The sequence below is a fragment of the Physeter macrocephalus genome, chromosome 21, assembly GCF_002837175.3.
Source record: "Physeter macrocephalus isolate SW-GA chromosome 21, ASM283717v5, whole genome shotgun sequence".
Taxonomy (NCBI): Eukaryota; Metazoa; Chordata; class Mammalia; order Artiodactyla; family Physeteridae; genus Physeter; species Physeter macrocephalus.
The window spans coordinates 120081876-120091899 of record NC_041234.1 but is presented as its reverse complement, the minus strand read 5'-3'; the positions used below and the strand labels follow the sequence as shown (position 1 = coordinate 120091899).

The 10024-nt window shown below is 44.8% G+C and overlaps 1 protein-coding gene across 12 annotated transcripts in view; it reads right to left on the bottom strand.

The window, feature by feature from the left end:
• Positions 1 to 2374: 2374 nt before the first annotated feature.
• Positions 2375 to 10024, bottom strand: part of ZNF185 (zinc finger protein 185 with LIM domain) — a 58029-nt gene continuing 50379 nt past the window's right edge. For 9 of the 12 annotated variants that reach the window (XM_055081759.1, XM_055081760.1, XM_055081763.1 and 6 more), the window contains 2 exons: positions 5861 to 5959; positions 2377 to 4963 (listed from right to left, as the gene is read on the bottom strand). In XM_055081759.1, the coding sequence (XP_054937734.1) occupies positions 5861 to 5959 (99 nt within the window). In that variant the 3' untranslated portion in view covers positions 2377 to 4963. Of the gene's footprint in view, positions 4964 to 5860; positions 5960 to 10024 lie in introns of all 12 variants that reach the window. The other 3 variants (XM_055081757.1, XM_055081758.1, XM_055081767.1) reach the window with 2 other exon arrangements.

Below are 10024 nucleotides of genomic sequence, written 5' to 3'. Positions count from 1 at the left end.
TTGGGCGACAGCAGTGTGCAGAAGGTGTTCAGAGACAGAGTGTACAGTGAGGAAGGCCTGGAGCAGGGATTCTTCGTGGGACAGATGGCATGGTAGGAAACACTCACAGGTAGAGTGCATGCTGCAGAAGCCACTCACAGGCAGGGCATGCGGTACAGAAGAAGGTTGGGTGGAGACAGCATTAACAGGGAAGCCCATCGGGAAAGCAATGCCACTCTTCCCCTAGCAGGAAGGGTTGAGAACAAGGAATCAGCGGCTTACACAAGCAGTAGAAGGCTGGAGCAGTGCAGGTCAGGGAGACTGCTGCTGGTACACGAGGAAAAAGCCCCCGGCAATTCCACCTGCAGGACTGTCATGGATAACTCGCAGGTTTCCCAGAAGCCACCGGGAAAAAAGCCAGGCGTACCCTCTTTTTGACACCCCCTGTTTTTCTTCCAAATGATAACAACGGTGACACTATGCTTCTGCTTAGCATGATGCAACCATACCTCATGTACATGAATATGCCTTTGCCTTCTTCAAGAAGGGGGGACGTCAAAAGTCCCATTAGACACACTCTCATTCTCTGGGGGATGTCTGTCCCTTCTCCACTTCTGTCATAATTACACTTTGACATACTGTAATCTATAGGTTAAATTATATGATTAAGCACCACCCACACAATTTAGACGCAAGATTTGGAAATGGGAGAAAGAAAAGTAATGGGGCAGATTAAAATATATAATAGCAAAGCAAGACGAAGTATGTATAGCTTCTATAGCTGTTATTTTTGCAACTGGCCATGAGGTCATAGTATTTGTAACTCCCTTTTCCACTAGCATTTCAGTTCCCTATGACCTCACCTAGCTGGTTGTGGTTGTCTACCTGGCAGTAAGATACAAACCTTTACTCCTTACCAATCTGATCCCTTAGTGGTCCTGGCTGCATGAGTCATTACAGTCATGCGTTATCTTACATCATTGGACATGGGAACACTAAGAGACACTCCCAGAAGACCTTTCTCCTAGGTTTCAGATGTGGTCCTCGCAGCGGCCCTTTTTCCCCTCCATAATCAGGAGCAGTCAGCCAGCAGGTAAAATAACACCCTTCTTGTTGATCCAGTGGCAAGAGGGGCCCCAAACGGCCAGGTAGCCATGTCAACTTTGAATTCAATGTAACCAGGGTTGGGTCCCGTGGTGGAAGCTTTCCTCCCTTGGGAAGTTCAAGGGAAAAGGATATTGTGCAGAGAAACATCACAAGAGAAATGTGGTGTGTGGAAATTCACAGGCAGAATACATTCATAAGCGGAGTCCCCCAGAGGACCCCACATGGGGGTGTATGGGCTGGGGGCCCTCACAGGTGTGGATCTATAAAGGGGAAGGAGGAATAGGGGAGGCTGGGTACTGGGGATCACCCGGCTTGGTGGGAACCTGGTCTGCTAAGTCATTCTTCAATATAACCCTACCCTATTTTTTTTCTAGGTCTTTGTGTCACATGCTATCACCAACACAGAGTCCTAGTCGTGGTTAGGAGCTACTGTTATAGTTCTTGCCTTTGAAGTGGTAAAACCTCTTCTTCCTTTCCCAAATGTACTCATGTAGCCAAGATGGTGGCTGAGGTTGGGGTGAGAAAGTAGCTACAGGGACACTAGTTCAACACCTACTGAATACTGGGCCCCAACGTCCCTGCTCGGTAGTAGAGGGATTTCTCTGTCACGTCTTCTATCTTTGGACTGACTTCTTGACCCCCCTTTTCGGCCCCAGGCCGGATCAAGACATCGATGACATGCAAATTATATTTTCAGATACAAAACCTGGAAGCATGGATCACGTGATAGGCAAAATGACTATTCAACAGGGTTCTGACAGCTTTGGGGCGCCAGCCTTAACGAGCAAGATGAGTCTTGCCTGTCGCTACACATCTGGAGGAATGGGTTCGGACGTGCGGTTGGGGGGCACCTTGGAGGGTAAGAGATGCATACTCAGAATTCCTGTCAGTTGATGGGACCAGGGGTGTTTAAACGGGAGAAGAGTTGACAGAGGATGAACCCAACGAGCTTATTGACCGATTTCAGGGGCTGGCATATAAAAGAGGGATTACAGATTACCAGTGGGTGATAGTTAAAGGGACCAGGTTTTAACTCAGCTGAGGAACGCATTTCCACAGACAGGATGGGCTTGTGAGGGACTGAGCTCTTTCTTGGTCACTGCAAGTGTCCAATAAGGACGAGGCGGCCACCTGTCGACAATGAAAGGAAGGATGGGCCCAAAAGAATAAAATATTCTTCATTAAGATGTGACAGGTCGAGAATTGCACACTTGCTACGCATGTATAGTTTCTAGATAATGCTGTTTTTTGCTCTTTAGATTTGATACTTCTTAAAAGTATTTGCTTCTGTGGAGGAAACTCTGACACTCCTTAAAGTATTTATTTGCTTTTGTAGGGAGTGGCTTCAGGTAATAGGAGAAAATAAATCACACAGCCAAATACACCAAGTTATTACACTTACAAAAGGAAACCTTAACATTTACACATGAAATATCTTACCATTTATTATAACTGTGTACATTATTGAGTGAAGCAAGTATGATTAAAAGTTCTAGGCAAATAAAAAGAAGCCAAAGTGTAATGCAACCACCTCTCTTCCTTAAGTCCGAAGAATGCTGTGCCATTTAAACATGAAAGAGATTTTTTCAGATTGGAGTCAGTATCTCGCATGTTGGTTCTCAAACTCTCTTAAAGGCAGAGTGGATCTAGAAGGTGGGGAAGCCAGACGATCTCGGACCTCTTTATCCTGCCAAGACTCAGGGGCGCTACCTCCCACCCAAAGGCACGACCTTTCTTTCCCTTGCACTCATTCATTCAGCACCTATGTGTCAGTCCCTACCACCTGCCAAGTCCCAGGCTGAGGAAAACCAGCTCATATTTTGTACGAGTACATGGCCAGTTTTCCACTCCAGAGCAGATCTGACGCACATCTATGGAAATAAGCGGAACATTCCTCTCTGATCATTTGGCAGGAAGAACAAGTCCGCCAGCCAACGTGCACAGGGCTCAGAAACTGGAGAGCGATGGAGAGGCATTTTCTAACTAAACCAATGTGCATAGGGCTCAGAAACTGGAGAGCGATGGAGAGGCATTTTCTAACTAAACCAATGTGCACAGGGCTCAGAAACTGGAGAGCGATGGAGAGGCATTTTCTAACTAAACCAATGTGCATAGGGCTCAGAAACTGGAGAGCGATGGAGAGGCATTTTCTAACTAAACCAAGAGAAAAGGCCCTCATTTTTCATCAGAAAAACTGTCAGGTTGTCCTTTCAAGGAACTTACACAGTGATGCTGGTCCCAAAGGCAGAGGGGCCCAGTCGAACCCGAGCAGAGCCATCAGCTGACTGCATGAATGGGCCTGCATCTGTCCAGCTGGCCAACAGGTATCCCTGTTCCAAGTACCTGGGGTCTCAGTGCCTCAAGCCACTAGCTTGGGACAGAGTCTGGACTGGAAAACGGGAAGTCACTGAGGGCCCTGTGCCCAGATCGGCTGGCCTACTGGAGCTTCCCCTGGGTTGACGAGCTCTTCTTTGGGAAGGTCTGTGAGTCAAATCTGTTCCCAGCTGGGAGTATTTCAGTTCAGAAGTGTTTTCATGGAAAAGGGAGGTGAGAGGGCCAGTTTGGCCCTTCTGGTATTTTATGGGGACCCAGGATGCCCAGAGGAGGGGTGCAATCCCCCACCCTCCCCTCTTTGTAAAAGTGTGCCTCAGGGAAGGCTCGAGGGCGTGGTGTCACCTCCGCACAGTGCTTGGCATACACTCAGCATTAGATCGATGCTCATGTTCGTCATTATTGTTACTGGAGAGCGCACGGGCTCAGGAGAGACGGCGACGGTTCTGCACGATGCAATGACCACCTCTCTGAGCCTCAACATCCTCATCTGCAAACGGGATTAATGCCACGACTTTGTGATAATGCCTGCTACGCAGTAAGGCCTCAAGAAATGTTAGCTGATTTTCTCCCTTCATAATCCTGCTGGAGTCTATAGACCCTAAAACTTGCTTTAGGGGATTTCTGTGTAAAGTTTAGGGATTGGAAATTGAGGGCAAAGGTATTAATTAGCTAGCAAGATTCAGACACAGATGTCCCTTTGGTCAGTAGCCTCTTAAGAATCACATCCTATAGAATTTAAACCTAACGTGTGAACTTTCTAAAACATGTCCACATGCCTGCAGGACAAAACGCAACTATATTGAAAGGTAGGTAGGTAGGAAGTCATTAAAATCTGCTATATAACTCAATCAAAAGCAACTAACTAGTTGTAAAAGCATACGGAAAGTTTAAAAAATATATATGGCAAACAGACAAGCTAAACATTAGCCTATGTCAATCCCTAGCGTTCAATGCCTGCAATTTACCCACCAGGGATCGTCAATAGTCTTTAACCCCTGAGAAGCTTCAGGAGGTCTCCTTCTTCTGTCAAGTTCCGAAGGTACACTCAGAGCTGTGAACCACAGTGTGATTTGCTCTCTGTCCCAAGAGTCAGGACACACCCAACCCCGGACGTGCTCTTGTCCGCGCCCATCGTACCAGGCCGCCTAAACTCCTCTGTCCCAAGAGTCAGGACACACCCAACCCCGTGCTCTGTGCTCTTGTCCGCGCCCATCGTACCAGGCCGCCTAAACTCCTCAGCAAGCCGACCAGCCTGAGGGAAGCGAAAATGGAATTACTGTTCAATCCTCTTTGCTTGAGCCTGAAGGAACATAATGGATGGGAAGTGCTTTCTAAGCTACAAAAAGCTACACACACAAGTAATTAGCATAACATCATTAAGATATGCTACTAGATGTAAGCAAGTTCAACTTAAGAAGAGCAAAATCATGAAGCAATCAAATGGAGGAGAGAGGAAGTGAGGGCAGAAGAGTCAGCAACTTGGGGCAAGTGGGGACGGTCAAACTTGTCCAGGAGTTATCAGCTGCTTCTTAGCCTGGAGGAGCTAAACGAAAATAGAAGTATCCATGAGATTGGAAATACACACCCGGCCCAATGAGCGGTCAGAAGCCCCTGGGGAGGGTGACTGCCCCAGGCATCAGGGGTAACGGTCCAGGTCAATGTGTGTCTCTTCTGGAGAAAAGGCAGAACAGGCTGGTAGCTGGGGGAGGGCCTGGTTGCTACCGGTTCCCACTGCCTTCCAGGGAGATATTCTGCTCCGTGCTTCTGGTTGAGGAGCACCGCTGGGCCCCAGGAAGCTCGGACACTGGCTGTTAGCGTGCAGACCTGTCTTCCGGCAGAGCTCACAACGTGGCCCGGAGGCTGCCCGGGCACCAGGACAGCAGCGTCACTTCCCACACATGCCTACGTATCCTGGCCTTTACCTGCCGCTGGTCCCCAGCTATAGATCTTGTTTTACTGAATACCCTGGCTGAGGCCTGATCTGATGCTACGTGAGCAATGGTGGAGGTGACTCAAGGCACTGTGGCAGAGAGCCCCGGACCTGAATCTGAAGTCCTGGGTTGAGGTCCTGATTCTGCCATCTACAAGCCAGGTGTTTTCCCATGTCCTTTTCCTTTCTAGGTCTTTACTTCCTTGTTCCCAAATGAGGCTAACAACATAGGCCTGGCCAGCATCCCAGGGCAGCTAGAGGGCTTAGCTGAGGTGCTGCATGGAAGGTGCTTCTTGAGAGGAAGAGACAATGACTCCTGCAACTTAGAAATGTCCACGGGGAGGGTCTTTATCTGTGCCACCTAAGACTTCAAAGTATCACAGGGCACAGGGACACAAGGACTCGGAGTCTCCTGAACATAAAGGCTAAGAGAGATAGCCGCGTCCCAGGTCAACACTCAGGGAGAGACCAGAGCATATTTCTTCCCTCCAGTAAGTTTCCAGCACCCACCTAGAAGAGCTTCTCATAGCATTTCCCACAGTGGATGGTGTCACGGTGAATGAAGATCTGATCCAGAAGCTCACCCATCGGTTTGCTGCAAACCCCACACTGAAAGAGAAAACAGGCTAGAGGTTAACACGCGAGAGAAGCGATATAAACGAGTGGAGTGGGCAGGCTCCAAACTGATGGCACATCCTGGGCTTCGAAGCAGACAGTGTAAAAATGGCTAACAGAGACAAAGCCCAAACAAAGACAAGAAAACCTGACAGACAGAAAGATCACACAGTGGTCAGGAGCCCAGGTTTCAGAATTGGGCCTGGGTTTGAGCCCTAAATCCACTACTTATTAGCTAGGTGAGCTTGGGTAAGTTACTGAGGCTCCCTGAGCCTCCATTTCCTCATCTACAGGAGGGCTTTAATTGTGACATTTAAAGTCCAAAAGAAGGCGACACGAGGGCCCACTGAAAGGTAAAGCTATTTCAGCAGTCCAGCCGCTCCGGCGTGTCTCTCCGGCGAACGTCTAAAGGATGAGAACAGCCAGCCATCTGCAGCGGACCCTCCTGGTGCGAGGAGTCAGAGCAGGGTGACCCGCAGACACTCTCAAATAAGAGGAGAGCAAGAGTCCCCGTATTTCTGGGACTGCAGCTGTCTGCGGGCCAGCCTGGACTGAGCCTTCTGGCTTCCAGCTGAAAGCGGTGGGGACCAGCTGCTCGGGCCCCCGACGCCCCTGCGCGTTCTCACCAAGCTCCGCTCTCACGGCTCTTGCTTCTGTTCTTCACTTCCTGTCTCCTGGCCATTTACTGTTTATTTTGGGGATTTTATTTTATGTATTTTTTTATACAGCAGGTTCTTATTAGTTATCCCTTTTATACATATTAGTGTACATATGTCAATCCCAGTCTCCCAATTCATCACAGCACCACAACCCCGCCTCCACCACTTTCCCAACTTGGCGTCCATACGTTTGTGCTCTACATCTGTGTCTCTATTTCTGCCCTGCAAACCGGTTCATCTGTACCATTTTTCTAGGTTCCACATATGTGTGTTAATATGCGATATTTGTTTCTCTCTTTCTTAGATTCCATATATATGTTAGCATACGGTATTTGTTTTTCTCTTTCTGACTTCCTTCGCTCTGTATGACAGTCTCTAGACGCATCCACGTCTCTACAAATGACCCAATTTCATGCCTTTTGATGGCTGAGTAATATTCCATTGTAGATATGTACCACATCTTCTTTATCAATTTGTCTGTCAATGGGCATTTAGGTTGCTTCCATGACCTGGCTATTGTAAATCACGCTTCAATGAACACTGGAGTGCATGTGTCTTTTTGAATTATGGTTTTCTCAGGGTATATGCCCAGTAGTGGGATTGCTGGATTGTGCTGCATGAGTTGCTTATAAATTTTGGATATTAGTCCTTTGTCAGTTGCTTCGTTTGCAAATATTTTCTCCCATTCTGAGGATTGTCTTTTGGTCTTGTTTGTAGTTTCCTTTGCTTTGCAAAAGCTTTTAAGTTTCATTAGGTCCCGTTTGTTTATTTTTCTTTTTATTTCCATTACTCTAGGAGGTGACTCAAAAAAGATCTAGTTATGATTTATGTCAAAGAGTATTCTTGCTATGTTTTCCTCTAAGAGTTTTATAGTGTCCGGTCTAACATTTAGGTCTCTAATGTGTGGTGTTAGGGAGTGTTCTAATTTCATACTTTTACATGTAGCTGTCCAGTTTTCCCAGCACCACTTATTGAAGAGGCTGTCTTTTCTCCACTGTATATCCTTCCCTCCTTTATCATAGATTAGTTGACCATAGGTGCGTGGGTTTATCTCTGGGCTTTCTATCCTGTTCCATTGATCTGTATTTCTGTTTTTGTGCCAGTACCATATTGTCTTGATTACTGTAGCTTTGTAGTATAGTCTGAAGTCAGGGAGTCTGATTCCTCCAGCTCTATTTTTTTTCCCTCAAGACTGTTTAGGCTATTCGGGGTCTTTTGTGTCTCCATACAAGTTTTCAGATTTTTTGTTCTAGTGCTGTAAAAAACGCCATTGGTAATTTGATAGGGATTGCACTGAATCTGTAGACGGCTTTGGGCAGTATAGTCATTTTCACAATATTGATTCTTCCAATCCAAGAACATGGTATATCTCTCCATCTGTTTGTATCACCTTTCATTTCTTTCAACAGTGTCTTATAGTTTTCTGCATACAAGTCTTTCGTCTCCCTAGGTAGGTTTATTCCTAGGTATTTTATTCTTTTTGTTGCAATGGTAAATGGGAGTGTTTTCTTAATTTCACTTTCAGATTTTTCATCATTCGTGTATAAAAATGCCAGAGATTTCTGTGCATTAATTTTGTATCCTGCTACTTTACCAAATTCATTGATTAGCTCTAGTAGTTTTCTGGTAGCATCTTTAGGATTCTCTGTGTATAGTATCATGTCATCGGCAAACAGTGACAGCTTTACTTCTTCTTTTCCAATTTGTATTCCTCCTTTTATTTCTTTTTCTTCTCCGACTGCCCTGGCTAGAACTTCCAAAACTATGTTGAATAATAGTGGTGAGAGTGGAAATCCTTGTCTTGTTCCCGATCTTAAGAGGAAATGCTTTCAGTTTTTCACCACTGAGAAAAATGTTTGCTGTGGGTTTGCCATATATGGCCTTTATTATGTTAAGGTAGGTTCCCCCACTATGCCCACTTTCTGGAGAGTTTCTTATCATAAATCAGTGTTGAATTCTGTCAAAAGCTTATTCTCGGGCTTCCCTGGTGGCACAGTGGTTGAGAGTCCGCCTGCCGATGCAGGGGACACGGGTTCGTGAAAGGCCTGCGTACCACAAAAAAAAAAAAAAAAAAAAAAAAAAAAAAAGAAAAAAAAAAAGCTTATTCTCCATCTATTGAGATGATCATATGGTTTTTCTTCTTCAGTTTGTTGATATGGTGTATCACATTGATTGATTTGCATATACTGAGCAAGCCTCGCATCCCTGGGATAAATCCCACTTGATCATGGTGTATGATCCTCTTAGTCTGTTGTTGGATTCTGTTTGCTAGTATTTTGCTGAGGATTTTTGCGTCTATATTCATCAGTGATCTTGGTCTGTAATTTTTTTTTGGTAGTATCTTTGTCTGGTTTTGGTATCAGGGTGATGGTGGCCTCATAGAATGAGTTTGGGAGTTTTCCTTCGTCTGCAATTTTTCGGAAGAGTTTATGAGAGGATGGGTGTTAGCTCTTCTCTAATTGTTTGATAGAATTCACCTGTGAAGCCATCTGGTCCTGGACTTCTGTTTGTTGGAAGATTTTTTTTTTTTTTTTTTTTGTGCGTTACGCAGGCTCTCACTGTTGGAAGGTTATACTTTTCTAAGAATTTGTCCATTTCTTCCAGGTTGTCCATTTTATTGGCACATAGTTAGTTGTCTGCAGTAATTTCTTATAATCCTTTGTATTTCTGCAGTGTCAGTTGTGATTTCTCCTTTTTCATTTCTAATTTTATAGATTTGAGTCCTCTCCCTCTTTTTCTTGATGAGTCTGGCTAATGGTTTAACAATTTTGTTTGTCTTCTCAAAGAACGAGCTTTTACTTTTATCGATCTTTGCTATTGTTTTCTTATTTTCTATTTCATTTATTTCTGCTCTGGTCTTTACGATTTCTCTCTTTCTGCTAACTTTGGGTTTTGTTTGTTCTTCTTTCCCTATTTCCTTTAGGTGTAACGCTAGGTTGTTTATTTGAGATTTTTCTTGTTTCTTGAGGTAGGCTTGTATAGTTATAAACTTCCCTCTTAGAACTGCTTTTGCTGCATCCCATAGGTTTTGGATCATCGTGTTTTCATTGTCATTTGTCTCTAGGTAGTTTTTGATTTCCTCTTTGATATCTTCAGTGATCTCTTAGTTATTTAGTAACATATTGTTTAGCTTCCATGTGTTTGTATTATTTATGTTTTTTTCTCTGTAATTCACTTCTGATCTCATAGTGTTGTGGTCAGAAAAGATGCTTGACATAATTTCAATTTTCTTAAATTTACTGAGGCTTGATTTGTGACCCAAGATTGGATCTATCCTGGAGAATGTTCTGTGCACACTTGAGAAGAAAGTGTACTCTGCTATTTTTGGATGGAATGTCCTATAAATATCAATTAAATCTATCTGGTCTGTTGTGTCATTTAAAGCTTGTGTTTCCTTATT